Source organism: Diabrotica virgifera, chromosome 1 (genome assembly GCF_917563875.1).
Source record: "Diabrotica virgifera virgifera chromosome 1, PGI_DIABVI_V3a".
NCBI classification, from domain to species: domain Eukaryota; kingdom Metazoa; phylum Arthropoda; class Insecta; order Coleoptera; family Chrysomelidae; genus Diabrotica; species Diabrotica virgifera.
The window spans coordinates 293,781,750-293,802,844 of NC_065443.1; the positions used below are offsets into that span (position 1 = coordinate 293,781,750).

The following is a 21,095-nucleotide window of genomic DNA, read 5'->3' on the forward strand; positions in this document are numbered from 1 at the left end:
TTTTTAAATGAGAATAGTTGTCGTGTGCTAGCTCATTTGAAAGATCATTTAATTCTCTATTTATTAATATAAACATTTATATAATTCTTTATACAGGGTGCCCAAAAATTTTTTTAAATTTAAATTATTTGACAAAAAAGAATGTGTGTGTACTTTGTACGCACGTAACACGTAAGAAGTTATACTTCTATTATATAATTTCAACGAAAGAAATAATATACTTAACAGGTTTGTTATATTTTATTTAAATATTAAACTAACTTTCTTACCTACCACTTTCAAAAATTTTTTATTAAAACAACCAAAAATCCAAAAAAAAAAAGAATCATCCAGGATTGGAACCCGGGACCTCTCGATCTCTGGTCCAATGCTCTACTAACCAAGCTATCGAGCCCCTTATAAGTGACGCCTCGGATATAATTACACAACACAGTGACAAATAGATCAAGTGAAGTATAAAAATGTTATACCTAGATATTTTATTGTCTTACCATGGTCTTACCTGTCTTACTACCGAGGAAGACAAATCCAAAGACCCAAAAAAATAATGAATAATACATTTACTAAAAACACTAATATATTCTTTTAATGACTTATTTGCGCTGATATATACATACCTATCTTTAAAGATTAGCAACGAACTACATACTGTCTGTGCGCATGCGCCAGGGAATTATAAAATTTCACTCTCGATCGTAAAGAAGAATAACTTAAAAAAATAATTTATATAATTTATTTAATTCAAAATACGTTTTATTGCTGTTAGAAATCAGTAAAAAAATGTTTATATCACAAATAAACATTGCTTTTCGCATTTATTCATTAAATATTCAAACTTCCTAAGAGGCAGGTGGCTGGCGGAAGCTGGCTTGAACATTGAATTTAATCGAAAAGCAATGTTTATTTTTAAAATAAACATTTTTTTCTGTTTCTGGGCAACAGTAAAATGTATTTTGAATTAAATAAACTACATACATTTTTCTTTTTTTTTTGTCAAATAATTTAATTAAAAAATATTTTTTGGACACCCTGTACAAATAATTGTGTAAATGTTTATATTACTAAATAGAGAATTTAATGACCTTTCAAAGGACACAAACAAAATGGACCTGTTTCGGGATTTTCCCTAATGTCATCGGTTTACGAAATAACGAATTTATTCCTTTCATTTGCACCATACTGTATATCTAAACGATTATTCTCTGAGCTTGGGAAAATTTTGACTAAATATTTTTGCCGGAAATAAATAACATAAAAAATGCTATCACTCCTTATTAATATATAAGGAGTGATATGATTTTATAAGGTATTATATGAGGGATTAAGGTTCTTGAACTCCTAAGTGGAGCATAGAGCTTCAGTGAAAACGTGCCATCGGGTTCTATTTTCTGAAATATGTACGTGGCGCCCTCTGGGTAATACATCATTTTTGGTGGCGAATTCAGAATATTTGTCACAAAAAACCCCGCTTACCAAATTTCGTGTTATTATCCCATGCCTGTCAGGAAATATTGAAGAATAAATAAAATAAAAGTTTAATTTTGACACCCTATATTTCGGTTATTATTACCTTTCTTAAGTAAGTTGGCTAAAATCGACCTATTTTAAGCTCAGGAATCTAAGGTTAAGCTATGGCCCATTCGTTACCAAACGTCCTGTATATATAATAACATGTGCTGCAACGTTTGCAAAATTCCAAAATCATGGAGAAAATCTAAAGTAACAGCCTTGTTAAAACCAAGAAAGGACCCAGAAAATCCCAGTAGCTACAGACCTATTCGCTATTGTGTCACTTGTTTAAACTACATATAAGAGAGACATCGTCAGAACACAAAAAAGAAATGTCGACAAGCATCTCATCCCACAACAAGGAGGATTCAGACCCGGCAAATGTTAACGCACTAACGAAACACGAACACATTGAAGAGAGCTTTGAAGAACGTATAACAGAGGCTGCTTTCGTAGATTTGACAGCAGCCTATAATAATAATACAGTTGGCGCCGGACAGTTCCGGCGCCATTTACATCTTTAACCCTGTTTCAAGTAACTAGTGCCGATGTACACTAGCCCAGGGGAACCGACGGCTTAACGTGCTCTCCGAGGCACGGTGAGACGGCTCGTGTCATTATTGGAAATGAAAATGGTTTGTATTTGGCAGGGCTCGAACCCACGTGCACTGGCGTATGAGGCCAGTGGTATTGCCGTTACTCCACGGCCGCTCACAGCAGCCTATGATATTATGACATAGTAAGATACGACACTCAATAACAACCACCTAGGTAAGACCGTATATTTCTTACTCCAAACCAGACGTTTTTTCGTTATGCTGGAGGGCAAAGTAAGTAGGTGGAGAGGATAAAAGAACGGTCTTCCACAGGGAAATGTTTTAGCACCAATGCTCTTCAATATTGAGAAGAAAAGAAGAAAGCCTTTTTACAATACAGAACGAAACAAACACAACAGGCATACAACCACTACAAACGAATCAGAAACGAAACGAATACTTTAGTGAGACAAATAAAAAGGGAGCACTGGCAGAGTTTCTCAAAACAGATGGGACACGACGTCTACGGAACACAAAAAGAAGTATGGAGCGAATGATCAGACAGCAAAGAAAGGAGATGAACGAATTAATAAAAGCGAAACACATTCAGAAGGAAACATGGGCAGACTACTTCCGATCTCTATTTGCTAAAGGCTAAAGTTACAACAAACGAAGAAATAAACATCGATGAGGGAGAGGTAAAGGAAGCATTAACAAAATTAAAAATAGAAAATCTCCAGGAGAGGACAGAATATCGAACGAACTCCTAAAGTACGGAGGGCGAGATCTAACTAAACAACTATTAAAACTAATACAAAAAATAATAGAACAGAATACCACAAGAATGGAGATCGAGCATCCTCATACCTCTCTTCAAAAAGGAGACAAATCGGACCCGGAGAATTACAGAGGAATTAACTTGTTAAACACAACATTAAAATTAACAACCAAAGTGATAACAAACAAATTGAATGAAATTATTATAACATTAGCAGATGAACAACAAGGTTTTAGGCCGGGAAGGTCATGCGCTGACGCTATATTTATAATGAGGCAAGTTCAAGAGAAATCGTTGGAATACAACAAACCGGCATATTTATTTTTCGTGGACCTTAAGAAAGCATTTGACAGGGTCACATTAAAGGACGTTATCCATTTGTTATACTCGAGAGAGGTACCTCTAGGAATAATTAAAACGATCGAAAACATCTACCAGAACAACACAATAAAAGTAAAGTGGAAGATGAACTAACTGATCCAATTGAAGCCGGCAATGGGATAAGACAGGAGGATTCCTGGAGTTCTTTATTGTTCAACCTGATCATGTACGAAATAATAAAAAAAGTAAGAACTAAAAAAGGATAACAAATGGGAGAAAAACAACTTAAAATAATCTGCTATGCGGACGATGCAATACTAATCTCTCAAAGTGAAGATGATTTACAACGTATGCTGCACCAATTCAACATAATCGCCAGAAAATTTAACATGTTAATTTCCTCACAAAACACAAAATGCATGGTTATAACAACAGATCCAATAAGATGTAAATTGGAGCTGGAAGGTGAGATAATAGAACAAGTGATGGAGTTTAAGTACCTAGGCATCACACTATCTAACTATGGAAGGCTCGAAACAGAAGTGGAAGATCAAGTGAATAGAGCAAACAGAGCCGCAGGTTGCCTGAATGACACAATATGGAGAAATAAAAATATCGGAAAAGAAATGTAAGGCAGAATTTACAAAACAGTCATCAGACCAATAATGACATACGCGGCAGAAACACGACCCGACACAGAGAGGACAAAAAGGTTGCTCGAAACAGCGGAGATGAAAACCCTTCGAAAAATTGATGGTAAGACTCTATGGAACAGAACTAGAAGTACAGATATACGACGGAGATGCATGATGTATAGCATTGATAATTGGGTAAGAAACAGAAGAATAGAATGGAATGACCACATAAGCAGAATGACAACCAATAGGGTAGTCAGGACAGCAAGAGACGGTTCTCCAATAGGAAGACGATCAGTGGGAAGATCACGAAAACGATGGAACGACAACTTACTAGAGGCACATTGAAAAAACAGACAGAGTCATGTCTATACAAAAAGAAGAAGAAGAAGAAGAAGAAGAAGAAGCTTTTCAATATATATACAAACGACCAACCTACGCCGACTGAAACCAAACACTTCCTCTATGTTGACGATCTCGCAATATGTGCTCAAGGAAATAGTTTTGAAGAAGAAGGAGAAACTCGAAACTGCCTTAAAGACAATGACAGCGTACTACTTGCAGAAGTTCCAAAGACCCAATTCATCCAGAACCCAAGTCTGCGCATTCCACCTTTGCGCAAAAGAAGCCAAGGAAGCCAAGCGAAAACTCTAAATTGCGTGGCATGGTAATACATTAGTACACACAGATCAACCTATATATCTTGGAGTAACTTTGGACCTGTCCCTCACCTACAGACAACAGTGTATAAAAACGAGAGGGAAAGTAACAACTAGGAACGGCATACTCGGAAAGCTAACAGGAAATAAATGGGGTGCATGTCCTGGCGTCTTAAGGACAACGGCACAGGCAATGTGTTTCTTAACTGTTGATTATGCGTGCCCCGTTTGGGGCAGATCTGCCCACACCAAACAAGTTGATACTGCGCTAAATGAGACATGCAGGATAGTAACGGGCTGCATGAAACCAACGCCACTCTCAAATCTGTATAAAGTAACGAATTTTGCAGAACCCTCAACACTCAGAGGCGTTGCAGAGCACATAGAGAAAATTAAACAGATCGCGGACGAGCGACGTACTCTATACAAAACTCTAACACAGTCTCTAGGCTTTAAAATGTCGAAAACTATGAATAGGATAAGAAGGGGGATGCAATAAAATCAAACATGGTAAAATGGGGGAAAATATACCAAGATCATGTGAACTGTGAAGAAACACAAAATATGGAACATCTTCTTACATGCAGAAACTGTCCTCATCAGCGTACCCTCGAAGATTTGTGGCTCGCCAACAAAGACGGAACTGATGTAGCCGGATACTGGGCTGAAATTCTATGAATAACATGTCCGGACGCGATAAAGTAAAGTAAGTTGATAATGATATTTTACGCCAATAACGTTAAAATATACTATAATAAAGTTCGTCCGCTATAACTTTTTCCATGCGTCACGATTCATTTTCAGACAAATTGAGTCAAAACATAAAGTGAAACGTACGCCGATGTGTGTAGTATATAACGTGTGATCCAAAATTATTGTCACCATAGGTGGCTCTGAACGACAGAGATAGCTATACAGTGCATGTCTATTCTTAATTCAGATATACTTTCCAGTTTAAATCAATTTTGCAGTGTACGTCAACTTAACAAAAAAAGTTAGGTTATGTAGAGATGTTGGTGGTGGACATATACAGCATCTTGTTTGATTTTATTTATTATTGTTACTTATAATTTTGTTAATTCTTTATGTTTTTGATTAAAGTTCTGTGTTAAAGGTTTTGACTGATTTTTTGTGTTTTATAATGTTAATCAAAATTAATTGATAAACCAATGATATAAATTCAGATTAAAACAAGACATATGTAGTTTTTTGCACGGCTAGCTTTGATCCCAATAATTGTGGATCGCTCGTTAGTATACAGTATACAAAATGTATAATACACATCGACGTTCGTTTCACTTTATGTTTTGACTTAATTTGTGAAAAAATTAATCGTGACGCATGGAAAAAGTTATAGCGGACTAACAATAATTAATGACAACAAATTACATACTCTACCTATTAGAATACTAAATTTTGTTCCTAGGAATGTTTTCCGGCAAAAGGGTGTCCCCACGGTGTTGCCGATCATCAAGAAACCGGCTATCATTGCACTTTGGTCCATCGTTATGGGTATCGGTGAGTCTTTGTTGATGAGTATTGGATTCGTTGGTGATGGCCATCCCAGCATTAGGCCGAATGGAAGACATGCTAGTAATACTGAAACAAAAGAGAAATGGTTTTAAAAATATCCACCAATTTATTATATTTTTAAGCAGCAACAGCATCTAACTGATTGATATTGAAAATGTAACGCCAGTCAAACATCAGTATATGTTTAAATATTTCTGAAAAAAAGACTTGTACATATATATGGCACATCAAATAATCAAAGTTTCCTTATAGCATAGGATATAAGGAGGAAATGTGCGAAACCAAGATCCGGACTGATGGTGACAAGAAATAAGAGAGTTGGTAGAAACCAAAAAGAAAGCCTATCGAATCTGGCTACAAACACAAAATCCAGAACACTGGAGAACATACATTTACTATAATAGGCAAGTTAAAAAACTGTGACTAACAGAAAAAACGAAACGTGGGTCAAAAAAATCAGAATATCGATTAATTAGCCTAATGAGCCACACTCTTAAGATTTTACTAAGAATTAGACGCAAATGCGAAGAAGATCTCGAAGATACCCAATTTGGATTTTAGAAATGCTTTGGGAACCAGGGATGCACTTTTTGCGCTAAACATTCTATTATAAAAATGCCGTGACCATAAAACAAGGATGTATTTGCATGTTTCGTGGACTTCGAAAAGGCATTCGATAATGTACAGCATGTTAAATCAATGCAGATGCTGAAAAATATAGAAATAGATGACAAAGATATTCGTGTCATTAAAAATTTGTACTGGAATCAAACTGCTATCGTAAAAATTTGAGATAACTACACCGATGAAATGGAGATGACTCCAACGAGGAGTCAGACAAGGTTGCATTTTGTCGTTAACATGTTGACGAACAGTGCGTCAAATGTATAAGCAAGTGTTGTGACACTATATTTATGTATTTTGCAAAGTAGAATAGGGAAAAAGGTAACGTCTATAGACGTTAAGTCACATTACATCAATGGAAATTAGACGTCTATAGACGTTCTGTCCGTCAACGTGTTAACGTTGTTCAATGTTTACTCGGACCAGTTATTTAAAAGGCGCTTGAGAGACAGCCATATGAAATAAAAATCAACGGGGAACTACTTATACTGCAATTAGATACGCAGACGATACAGTAGTTCTGTCAAAAAAATATTAAAGATCTCCAAATTCTGCTTGAAAGTATTCACGAGGTAGGGGAGGAAATCGGCATTAAAATAAACTCACAAAACCAAATTTTTGGTTTTTAGTCGTGACTCACATCCAGATGCAGAGCTTCAATTAAATTAAATTGAGTCCAAGTTGAGAAAGTTCACACAATGACATATTTGGGAACTGTGATAATGGACCAATTAGATCCAGACATAGTAATAAAACTTAAAATAGCAATGACTAAAACCACTTTGATGCATATGAAGTCACTTTTTTGCAATAATCGTCTCAGTTTAGAATTAAGACTTCTTCTTCTTCTTCTTGTGCCACTCCTATCGGAGATTGGAAATCATCAAGGCTACCCTGACTTTGCTCACAGCTGACCTAAAAAGTTCATTAGTGGTGCAGCCAAACCACTCTCTCAAATTCCGCATCCACGACATTCTTCTACGGCCTGGATTCCGTTTTCCTTCTATTTTTCCTTGCATTATATTTTGAAGTAATGCGTATTTGTGACCTCTCATCAGGTGACCCAAATACTCGAGTTTTCTTCGTTTTATCGTTAATAAAATTTCTGGGTCTCTTCCTATCCTTCGTATTACTTCAAGATTTGTGATTCTTTCAACCCAACTTATCTTCAGCATTCGACGGTAGCACCACATCTCGAAACTTTCAATATTTTTTATGTTGTTCTGTTTGAGAGTCCAGGCCTCTACACCGTATAATAGCGTGTTAAATACGTAGCCACTTAGCATTCTTAATCGTAGAGGGATGCTTATATCTCTGTTGCAGAAGAATTTTCTCATATTTATGAAGGTGGTGGTGAATTTCGATACGTCTTTTTATATCATTGTTTTGGTCTCCAGTTTCGTTTATTAAAGTTCCCAAGTATTTATAACTTGATACTTTTTCAATTTGAATGCCGTTTATACTAATATGTGCTGGTTGTGTCATGATTTTACTGAAGACCATATACTTGGTTTTTTTGATATTAATGTTTATGCCATAATTGTTGCAAGCAATATTTATGTTTGTAAGTAATCGTTGTAATTCTTCTACTGTTCTTGCAACTAGTACAGTGTCGTCTGCGTATCGAATATTATTTACAACCTCTCCATTGATTACGATTCCTTCATTTGCTTGCAAAAGGGCTTCCTGACAGATGCTTTCACTATATACATTAAATAGCAGTGGTGACAAAATGCATCCCTGTCTTACTCCTCTACGTATTTCTATTGCTTTTGATATCTCGTTTTCTATTTTGATGTTAGCTTTCTGATTCCAATATAAGTTGAGAATTATTCGCAGATTTTTATTATCTATGTCTTTTCTTTCAAGAATGTCTCTTAGCCTATCGTGGCGTACTCTGTCAAACGCTTTTTCAAAATCGATAAAATATGCATGTACTTCTTGATTAACGTCTAGGCATCTTTGTGTAAGAACATTCAAACCGAAGAGAGCTTCTCGAGTACCTAGTCCTTTTCTGAACCCCATCTGTGTATTACTAATATCTGACTCCAACTTTTGATAAACTCGGTTGTGGATGATTTTTAGAAATATCTTTAGTAGATGGCTCATTAAAGATATTGTTCGATGTTCTGAACATTCTTTTGCATTGGATTTCTTTGGCAGTGTAACGAATGTAGACAGCAGCCACTCTTGAGGTATAATACCAGTATTGTATACTGTGTTAAATAAGTGCAATATTATACCTATTGATTCATCATTCAAGAGCTTTAGTAATTCAGTAGGAACCTCATCGGGTCCTTTTGCCTTTCCAGTTTTGGAATTTCTAAGTGCCATTTCTACTTCACATTTTAGGATTTCAGGTCCCGTTTCACCATTTACCTTGTCAATGTTATTTCTGTTGTCCTCAAACAATTCTCTTATGTATTCACTCCATCTATTAATTTTTCTGTTAAGTCTACAATAATATTTCCGCTTTGTCCTTAAGCAAACTTATTTGATGTCTTCTTTGGGTTCCTGTAAGTTCTTTTACTTTTTTATGTATATTGAATGTGTCATACTTTCTTTCATAGTCTTCCATTTCTACACATTGTTCTTTAATCCATGATTCTTTGGCCTTCTTTATTATTTTCTTTATGTTCTTATCAATGAATTATTCTTCAATTTGCGTCTTTTATCCATTAGTTCTAGTATGTCTGGTGTCATCAACACCTTATATGTATTTCTTTGGAGATTTGGTTAGGTGTTTCTTTCCCGTAGTTCTTATTATAGTGTTTATATACTTCAGTTTTTCATCTATGTTGTCTGTTCTGCGGATTTGGTTTTCTGCTATACTGAGGTCGGTGTTGATTTCTTCGCGCACTGTTTGTCGTCGGTGTTCACTTTTAAGCTGACTTAAGTCTAACGTTGGGATGATGGTTTTTCTTATTTTCTTTGGTCTAGCTTCTAACACAGATACTACTGGATTATGATCCGAACCGATATCAGTTCCAGGGTAAGTTTTAGTAGATTTCACGGCATTACTGTATCTTTTTGTCACCATTATGTAATCTATTTGGTTTCTGATTACTTTTTCTTGCGTGTGTTGAGGTGACGTCCACGTATACAGTCTCCTTGGGGGCAATTTAAAGAATGTATTAGTTATTATTAAATTTTCGCTTTGACAAAACTGAACTAAACGATCACCCCTTTCATTTCTATTACCTAAGCCGTATTCACCGACATTTTCTCCAACTTTACCCTGACCTACCTTGGCGTTCAGATCGCCCATTACTATGTTAATGTGTTGTCTCTTTGTTGTTCTCATCACCTCTTCTAAGTTATTATATAATTGTTCTATTTCCTCTTCGTGTTTGTCTGCTGTAGGAGCGTACACTTGCATGATGTTTATTATGTTCTTCTTATCTTTCAGTTGTATTAACATCACGTGCTCAGAATTAAGACAAAGAATGGTTAAGTGCTATGTTTGGTCTGTACTTTTGTATGGTGCAGAAGTGTGGACGCTAAAAGTACCGATCATGAACAGAATTGAAGCACTGGAAATGTGGGTTCATATACTGATGCTAAAGGTACCTTGGACAACAAGAAAAACTAATGAAGAAGTACTAAGGAGGTCAACAAAGATTGAGAACTGTTAAAGACTGTTAAACACCGGAAAATGTTTTATCTGGGACATTATAGTGAGGGGAAATCGATATAAAATATTACAACTGATCCTTAAAGGCAAAATAGAGGACTGTATAGGTGTAGGAAGAAAACAAATTTCTTGGTTGAAAAACATTCGTGAATGGACAAATGCAGGACAATTATTATGATTTATTGTAGAAGATCTAGAAGCCTTCGCAATTTTGATAAGGCACGTCAAGAAGAAGGGAGGGACAAAAATGTGAAACAGATATATGGGAATAACTTTATAGGAAACTTCAAAAAATATCACAAAGGAACAGCCCAAATATTTTTTCAGAGCACAGATTAAATAAAGACTGGGTGACAAGATACAACCTTGTCGTACTCCACGTTTGATGGGTAGTTTTTCTGTATGACTATCTCCAACTTGGATAGAGGCTACTTGATATACCTAGTACCCCTAAAAAGAGTGCTTGAAATATTGACAATGGCAGGCATAAGTAATGCCATACATTATTAACGCTATAGCGAACATGTATATGTACATAAATGCAAAAAGTGCCGTTCAAATGAAGAATAACATTTCATACGTATACACAAGTATTTCCTGTCTCACAAGACTTAGTCTTAGTCTTTGGCAAGATTATTCTTTATCTCCAACTCTATTCAAAATCTATATTCAATTAGTATTAAATAACTGGAGACTGGAGGAGAAAATGCACAGGGAAGGAAGTAGAACTTGGAAACTAGTATACATAACAAATCTTATCTTCGCAGACGAAAAAGTGATTATGGCAAACGATTAGGAAGACATTGATTGTATGGACCCTTGGGTTAACTCGAAAGTTAACCCAAGAATACGAAAATTGGGACTCACAATCACCGTTAACAATACGGAATATCTTAGAATAAAGGACAAAGAAAGTGAGAGAGAGAAATGAAGTAAAATCACCAAAAACTGTTTGTCAAAATGCAAGAATACAGTATATCAAATAATTGCATTATTTCAAGTAATGACACTATTACAGGTGGTATTGGATTTATGTGTCTATACTTGGAAATATTCCTCAAAGTTCTTCACTACAGAATCTCCACAAAATGCGATAAGGTTATTGGTTGCTCACAATTTGGATTTCGAAAAGGCCTGGGTACCAGGGAAGCACTAGTTGTAACCCAAGTGCTAGCTCAGAACTGCTACGATCAAAGGAAAAATGTAATGATGTGCTTTATAGATTATGAAAAAGCCTTCGATCGAGTACACAATCATAAACTCGTACATATACTAAAACAACTCGACATAGATCAAAAAGACATTCGTTGCATAGTGGCTCTTTACTGGAATCAAACAGCTGTCGTCAAGGTGGATAATGAAACAACGCAAGCTCAAAAAATTCTCAGAGGTGTAAGACAGGGATGCATTCTCTCCCCACTATGTTCAATCTATATTCAGAAAGTATCTTCCAGGAAGCTCTCGAGGAATGTGAAAGCGGCATCAAAGTAAATGGTACTTGGGTCAATAATATACGATATGCGGATGACTCGGTCTTAATAGCAGACAATGTAGAAGACCTCCAAAACCTTCTTAATAAAATTGGAGAGCATAGCGAGAGCATGGGACTTAGCATCAACATAAAAAAGACGAAGTTCCTTATAATCAGCTGTCAATTATGTCAACATCAAAATGCAAGACTAGCATATAACAACCAAGATGTAGAGCGCGTAAGAAAGTTTAAGTACCTGGGAACCTGGCTATGTGAAGACTGGATGTCGGATATGGAAATTAGATGTCGGATAGAAAGAGCCAGAAGTGCATTCATGAAATTCAGAAACGTCTTTACGAACTCTGACTTTGACCTAAACCTAAGACTAAGATTCACAAAATGCTATATATGGTCGGTGCTCCTATATGCATGGAAGGATGGACTTTAAAAATAAACACAATGAATAAGCTAGAGGCATTTGAGATGTGGATCTATCGACGAGTCCTTAAAGTTCCCTGGACCGCAAGAATAACAAATGAAGAAATCCTGAGAAGAATTGGTACAGAACGACAACTGATGTGCACAATTAAACAGCGAAAAACGGCATACCTGGGACACATAATTAGAAATGAAAGATATCAGTTTCTGCAAACCTTAATTAAAGGAAAGATCGAAGGAAGAAGGGGAGTGGGCAGGAAGAAAATGTCATGGCTCCGTAATGTCAAACAATGGACAGGACTAAAAAACATAGGAGACCTACTACATACTGCAAGGGATAGAGAAAAATGGTCAAACATGATCGCGAACATCCATTAGTGGATTGCATAAGAAGAAGAAGACTTGGAAAAAACGTTTTTTTCTAATTTGATCAATAAATTTTAAACGGATCCAGTATTAAGAAACCGACATTAAAAACAAATCAATAATATATTAATGTTTGAATTAACATAAATATAGTAAGTCATCAATAGATTTATTTAGAAACTTGATATAGTCACAATATTCCCATTTATTTTATATTCAATTCCCATTATTTAATATTTTGTATTTCATATTTACTATTTACATATTAAAAAACTTTTACATCGAAATGAAAATTTCCGTTGTAATTGCTTTAAACATTTAATTATAAGCGCCTGGAAGATGTCAAATCATCTCGACTCATGAGTTTGCTGCCGATAATATCAAAGAGCCTAGAGAAACTGATACTCTCAAGAATTCAACCACTCCATCAGATCGAGAACTAATCCCTGCCACCAGTTTGGATTCAGGTTCCAACATGCAACAATAGAACAGATGCATCGGATATGCAGAACTGTGAATCGAGCATTGGGAGATAAAATGTACTGTACTGCCATCTTTTTAAACATCATGCAGCCATGCGATAAAGTCTGGTACACAAGCCTTCTTACAAATAAAAAAATGCTTCCTCTCACTAATTTTTAATTCTAAAATTCTTCCTGCGTGACCGTTACTTGTTGTACAACATGAAGATAAGCGCACGTCACTATTTCCAGTTGGATCCGGAGTCCCACAGGGCAGTGCCTTGGGGCCAGAGTTGTACCTATTGTACACAGCGGACTTACCAACAAACTGTCAAACAACGACAGCTATATTTGCAGATGGCATAGCAGTGATGCCCATAGGCGCCCATGCACACGGGCAGGGGGCCGTGCCCCCCTAGCTTTTCGGGAAAGAACAAAAATTAAATTTATATTACATAAACGTATTTTTGTCAAAAAATTATTGGATAATTTTGAGAGATAAATTGGAAACAACATATTTATTAATAAAATGATTCACATATTGGGTAATTAATAGTTTAACAGAAAATCTGTGTGTCTGCGGCAGCGGTATATATGGAATGTGCATAATACACATTTCGCACAGTCAGGGTATGCTATTAACGAAAACATTGAAAGAGATTAGAAACGTGGGAACATAATATATACTATAACCGACACCCAAAATTACAAATTAAATGAATCATTTATAATACTGCAAAGAAAATCATATCAGCAAGAAATCCGATCTCTGACCGATAATCACTAATGAGCCATTCGTCTTTAAGAACTGGCACTATAAAGATAAAGTGTAAAATCTGTGATTATATTTGTTTTCTATAATATTAAGTTTTGTGTACAGCGAATAGAACCATCTTCGTAAGCAGAAATAAATTCATATTGAAAAATAATTTTTTAAATTTATTGAACATAGTCAAATTTTAGTTTGCAAAAGTATTTTTTAGTAAGTAGATTATTTTTGAAGTGTACATTATGATGAACACAACAATTTTATTTAAATGAAAAACAGGTGATCTTTCATGACGAATGAGTGTTATATACAGGGTGTCCCAAAAGTAGCGGAAAGGTCGAATAATTCGCGAAATGAACATCGGATCGAAAAACTGCGAAAAACTCAAAAATCAACCCCTGGGTGTGGAGCGGGGGGTAACTTTAAAATCTTAAATGGAACCCCTAATTTTTGTTGCAGATTTGGATTTTCCTTGTAAAAATAAGCAAATTTTATTCGAGCCATTTTGCGAATTGTGGATAGATAGCGCTATAATCGGAAAAAACGATATATCGTGATACCATAGCAAAATTATAGAAACGGTCTAATATCTCGAGAAATATACTTCCAAATTAAAAACTAAAAAACATGTGTTTAATATTTTTCAAAAATCTGTAGAATGACACCAAACAGGATTTTTCATTCCACACTCTGGAGGTGGGGTGAGAGTTAACTTTAAAATCTTAAATAGGAACCCCCGTTTTTTATTGCAGATTGAGTTTCCTCCTCAAAAAATAAGTAACATTTATTCGAAACTTTTTTTCGAATTGTTGACGGATGGCGCTATAATCGAAAAATGCGATTTATTTGCGCCATCTATCAACGATTCTAAAAATGTTTGGAATATTATGTAACTTATTTTTCATAAGGATTCTAAATCTGCAAAAATAAAGGGGGCTCCCTTTTAAGATTTTAAAGTAAAAACTTGGTTCGACACATACTCATGGTTAGTCTACTCTCCAAAGTTGAAGGCAGGGCTTTGCAAGCATTGTATTCTTTTCAAACGGGTTTTAAAGAGAGGCGCAACTTTTGTGGTACCCATGACATTTCCATTTAAAAACTTGGTCTAGTATTTAAATGTATGAATAATTTCTCACAACAGGGTTCAAACTAGGTTTTTTAGGTGGTTTAAACTACAGTAGACTCCTTCTATAACAAGAACTAAATGGTGGACTAATTATCTCGTTATAAGCGGATTTCGTTATATCAAACAACAATAATAATGAAATGTTATGATGCCTCTTACGTAGTTTATTAGATGTCGATGGTCAACCTGAACAGTGAACAATGAGACTTCGCCGTCATAAATTGTAAATTTCCTATAATATTCAATATCGGTCGATAAACATACAGAAGTTTATTACAGGTGGCCGAGATTATTACAGCACTGGCCTCGATAATAAGACAAATGTTGGGCATTTCTATGTACAGGCAGTTGGGGCATTTATTTATTTATGACCATTACAACGCTAAAAACAGGTAAATCCACGTATTCTTCGATTTCAATTTTCCTCGTTGTAACCGAATATGACTCGTTATAGAGCGTTATAGTTCAATAGGAATTTCATGGGACACCTAATGTACCTCGTTATAAGCGAAACCTCGTTATACCCGTGTTCGTTATAGAGAGAGTCTACTGTATATATTGTCATCCGAAATATACAAAATGTAATGTGCAACATCTTCACGTTTGCCCCCCCCTAAAAATTTTTATATGGGCGCCCTTGGTGATGCCAGTACATCAGGACCCACGGGCAGCTCCTCAACTTCTGCAAGCTAGCCTCATCAAAATGCAAACTTAATTAAAACGGCGGGTTTTCAAATAGGTAAAAGAAACTAAGTCAGTTAACATTACCTTTACAAATAGTAAAGGTCACTGCCCGCCTGTATATATCAACAACCACCAACTAAAACAGCAAGCAACAGTTAAATACCTTATAATGCACATTGACCAAAAATCAAACTGGAAAACAGACATTTTTATGAAACGTAAGCAACTTGGTCTCAAATTACACAATTTATACTTGACGATTGGTCACAAATCATCACTTCCAACAAATAATAAAGTACTTGTCCCCAAAGCAATCTTATATTCAATCCTACATCGAGTTACGGAATTTAACTTTGGAGCACTGCATCAAACTCCAACATTGAAATCTTGGAGATGTTCCAGTCAAAGGTTCTTCGAATTATCACAAATGGCCCATCTTATCATCACTATCACAAAATCTTATCAAAAAATCAGTTAAACGCGGACTTAGATGGAATACACCCTATGATCTAACATCCTGTGATAACTGTGATTTTAATTATGTTCCCTAATTCTCAGAGTCAAACAATTTTATAGTTATGTAAAATATATGTAAAGAAAATGATTAAGAAAATCATTATCTTTAAGACACCTACACTAGTTTTCGTAACATTTACCAAATTGTAACTTGTGTTAAAGATTGAAAATAAATTGGGAGGATAAAAAAGCTATTTCATCTTTAATTATATAGTTAAAACTCGACGAAATAAGAGACTAAAATAAATACCCCATATTTTAAAAACCCTGAACAATAAAACATATTTTTTCTATTATTACCTGTAGATATAATCACATGGTAGTAAATCTGGATGAAACGTGACCGGATCCTAATCCAGTCTGTATTTTTCCAAAAAACTCGGGCTACACTACACTCTTCAAGCACTTTTACCATTTTTAGGTAACCGTAACAAAACGTGATTGAGTGACTACCTACTGTCTTGATGATGTTTTATTAACTATTAAAATATAATAAATTAACATTCTAAACGTCGGGTAATTAAAGTGATAAGAAAAATAGTCTACTTAATCGACGGGAGATCACTTTTTTTCGTGTTTATATTAGAAACGTTTAAAAACCTATAACAAATACATTTTATACGCCCAATATAAATAGTACTATAGTACAATACAGTAGGTACGTTACTTAAAAGCGTTTGTAAATATTGGTTCAGGTAATTATGCGAAGGTAAGCACTCACTATATAATTTTTTATTATATTATTTTTAAACAAAAGTTTAAATGAAATAATTAAATAAATTATTGTTGCATGTAAACGATGAAAAAAAACGAACCAAAAAAGTGTCATATATACGTGGGGCATCCAAAAATTAAGAATGACAGAGGAGTAAAGCAAATCAGAAACCAGCTTTCAGTATGGATTGATTAATGGAAATAGTAACAATAAACAGTGAGTAAACATTTTCATTTCGATATCTTGGAATTAAAATTGAGTATGGCCATTAGATTGAGGTTCGTCGAATGTTATGTTTGGTCGCAACTACTATATGGGGTAGAAGCTTGGACGATAAATCCCAATCCGTAAACAATTTGGAGGCATTCGAAATGTGGCTATATAGGCGTATTCTGAAAATTCATTGGACTGCAAAAGTCTCAAACGAAGAAGTATTAAGAAGAATTGGACATGGCAGAAAGCTGATGAACACAATGAAAATAAGAAAAACATCGTATCTGGGCCACATACTTAACGATAAATACTCTGCTGCACATCATCATGCAAGGAATATTAAGGGGAGAAAGGCCTGGGAAGAAAGAAAAATTCTTGGCTGAGGAATATCAGAGATTGGACTAACCTCAGTGTTGCGTTGAACAGACATTTCACCTTGCAAGAGATAGAGAAGCGTTTAAAAAAGTGATCGCCAACCTTCATTAGAAGATGGCACAACAAGAAGAAAAACAGTGGACACGCTACCCATCATGAATTTGGTGCAGGATTTATTTGAAATTTGAAATCTGGATGTATCGGAAAATATCTTTGTGAATATTGGGCCTAGCCTCTACTTATCTCCTAATTCAAAGTCTACCCTACGCCGATGTGTGCTTTTATCTTGGGGGTTTTTTGGTTAAAATTATCACGGAATTCGCTAGAAAACCTAATTCTAAGCAAATACTGTTAAATAATTTTTTTTGAAAACTCAATACTTTTTGAGTTATTCGTGGTTGAAAATTGGTCAATTTCATTGAAACATAATACCTTTTCGAACGGTTTTTGGCAAACACCTTAAAAACTATGCATTTAACTAAAAAAAAAACGATATTCAACATTTTTGTAAGTTATAAAAAAACAAAGAGACACTTGCCTCTATAATTCTTCTAGTTATAATACAAAAAGAGATATGGTAGGTGAAAATAGTTTGCTTTTTGGTACATTCACAAATTGGTGTATTCAACTTGAAATAACAGAGAAAAGGTCGATTTTAGGTGTATAATGCTACCAATACCTTTTGTAGTGCTTAAAATACCTTTAAAATGAGCTATATTAAAGGTCCATTACATTAAAACTAAGCGAGATATGCTGCAACAAAATTGATAACTAATGTGTTTTAAGAAAAAATGAGAAGTAATTTTAACCCCCATCCACCAAAATGTAAGTGCATCGTTTTCCTTCTACAATACCTTTTACTATAGTGTTATTTCTATGTTCAGAAAGTTGGACGGGTTTAAAACGGGTTTAAAAAAAATACATCAAATTATAGAGAGGATTTTTAAATTTTCTTAAAAATCTTCCTTTTTCTCCATGTAACTTGAAAATGATAAGAGATACAGTAATGAAAAATAAAAAGAAAATTTTTATCTAAAAAATCCTACATTTTTGTGTGGTATCTTTTTTCGTATCTCTTATCATTTTCGAGTTACATGGAGAAAAAGAAAGATTTTTAAGAAAATTTAAAAATGCGCTCTATAATTTGATATTATTTTTTTTTTCAAAAACCATTCATTTTAAACTAGTCCAACTTTTTGAACATATAAATAATACTATAATAAAAAGTATTGTAGAAGAAAAACGATAAATTTAAATTCTGATTGATGTGGGGTTAACTACAATAGTCAGGTATATTAGGTCATTTCTTCTTAAAATACATTAGTTATCAAGTTTTTTGCAGAATATCTCGCTCAGTTTGAATGTAATCGACATTTAGTATTGCTCATTTTAAAGGTCTTTTCAAGCGCTATAAAAGTTGTAAGTATCATTATTCACCTAAAATCGACCGTTTCTCTGTTATTTCAAGTTGAATACACCGATTTGAGCATGCAGCAAAAAAAAACAAACTCTTCTTACCTACCATATCCCTCTTTCTATTTTAACTAGAAGATTTATGAAGGAACGTGTTTTTTTATGACCTACAGAAATATTTTATATAGCTTTTTTGTTAGATGCATAGTTTTCAAGGTATTCACAAAAATCCGTCCGAAAAGGTGTCATTTTTCAATGAAAATGGCCAATTTTCAACCACGAATAACTCAAAAAGTATTGAGTTTTCAAAAAACAATTATAGAACAGATTTTGCTTAAAATTAGGTTCTCTAGCCTCTGCCGTGGTTATTTTAACCAAAACATTTTTCACTCCCGAGAAGGGGTGGGAACCACCCTCAAGATAAAAGCGCACATCGGCATAGGGTAGACTTTGTTTCATGAGCTATTCCCTACTTACTGTGAAAATATCAAGTAAATCGATGTAGTAGGATGGAATTCGGAGCCAAACACCCTCATTGACTGCCCTAATAAGAAAAGTTACACAAGTGGCCAGAATATTTAAAAATCGCAAACTGGAATATTTTGGCCATGTTATGCGTCACCCAGAGATATAATAATATGATATATTTCATTTAATAATACGAGGTAAGACAGACGGAAGAAGAGGGCCAGGTCGAAGAAGAAACGTCATGGCTTAGAAAACTTAGTGAATAGTTTAACAGATCCTCTGCATCTCTTTTCCGAGCTGCCTTCAACAAAATTAGTATAGCTAATTTGATATCCAACGCACGAAAATCGAGTATGGCACAGGAAGAAGAGGAAACAGGATAACGAAGCTGATTCTTACAAGTCAAGGTAATCGTAATAAACAATAAACATTTATATTTTCATATCTAAATAGACAATTTAACCATTTATTTATAACCATCAATCTTATCTACATCACCTAATACACTTTTAACTCATACATTTCTTGGGAGTTAGTCACAAATATGCTTATAGAAACTTTAATTGACATTTTGATGTCCAGCCCATAAATCGTTTTATTTAAAAAACCATTTTGGAGCTAAAAATCAAAGCTATCTCTTAAATATCTCGAAGTACATTTGTTGCTAATAGGACTGGATCCCGCGTAACAAAAAAAGTTTATTAATAGCAAGCTGAAAATTTGTTAATAGCTTAACGGTGTCTAGTCGGACAAACTTTGATGTAGGGGAACACTGGGACAGGGGAAGTTTTAATTGTGGAACAGGCTAAAAATTTAGAACGACAGACTACGAAAACGTCCCACGTATTTTGTCGGACAGAATTTCCAATTGATTGGTTACCCTTTCATTAAACTTTCATGCAAAAATTAGACTGCTAATTAGCACCAATATAATTCCTGTCATTAAAATGCCCAACATATCTGTCGGCCAAATATTTTTTCACATATTATACAGGGTGATTGATTAGTGGGATAAAGCTCAATAGATCCGCTATAGTAATAGATAGCAATAAAAGTTAATAACAAAAATTGTAGACAACTTTGAGATTCATATTACAAAATTAGTTAAAATGTTACAGGGTGTTCGATAACCTAGTGGCAGACCAAACTTATGTTTTTTTAAATGGAACACCCTGTATTTTATTTTATATTTAAAATCTCGTTAACTGCCCCATTACAAAAATATAATGGTTTGTAATGTTATATAGGGTATGTACAAAGTTATAACCAATTTTATATGAAAATCGTAACAAGTTCGTCATCCTGTATAAATAAAAATAAGCACAACAGAAATAGTTTATTGGTGCCATATTTTTTTATTGATTGTCAAAATTTTCGAAAATGATTGATGCTGCTAATTTTCTTTATATCAAATACAGAGTGAGTCAAAAAGTTCATCATTGTCTCAGTAATTATAAATGGAATACCCTGTATATTATATCACTATTAAAAAGTACCATTACCGTACTTTAATTTTTATATAATATTTCCTATGTCTAAATTTATTAGTTTTCGAGATATTTTAATTTTTCAGAGCACATTATTAATTAGGTGTCTAAATTTTTCTAAATTCTAAGTAGGCCATGACTGAACCGTTTTTATGAAACATGCTTCATCTCCAAATACACAGTACATTATCCAAGAAATCTATCTGTTGATTGATATTATCTAAGACCCATTCACAAAATAATATTCTCTTTTCAAAATCTTCCTGAATTAATTCTTGGTGCATTTGAATGCGGCAAGGGTGCATTCTGTTTTTTTGCAATAATTTTTTGCACAGAGTAGTAAGTTCGTTCTTTTTCTTTGGAA

At 34.4% G+C, this 21,095-nt stretch overlaps 1 protein-coding gene across 11 annotated transcripts in view; it reads right to left on the bottom strand.

Moving 5' to 3' along the window:
* Window positions 1-21,095, bottom strand: part of LOC114324226 (uncharacterized) — a 117,774-nt gene that overhangs the window by 1,414 nt on the left and 95,265 nt on the right. For 6 of the 11 annotated variants that reach the window (XM_028272004.2, XM_028272006.2, XM_028272003.2 and 3 more), the window contains one exon: window positions 5,837-6,037. In XM_028272004.2, the coding sequence (XP_028127805.2) occupies window positions 5,837-6,037 (201 nt within the window). Of the gene's footprint in view, window positions 1-5,831; window positions 6,038-16,360; window positions 16,623-21,095 lie in introns of those variants that run through there. The other 5 variants (XM_050651978.1, XM_050651984.1, XM_028272009.2 and 2 more) reach the window with 3 other exon arrangements.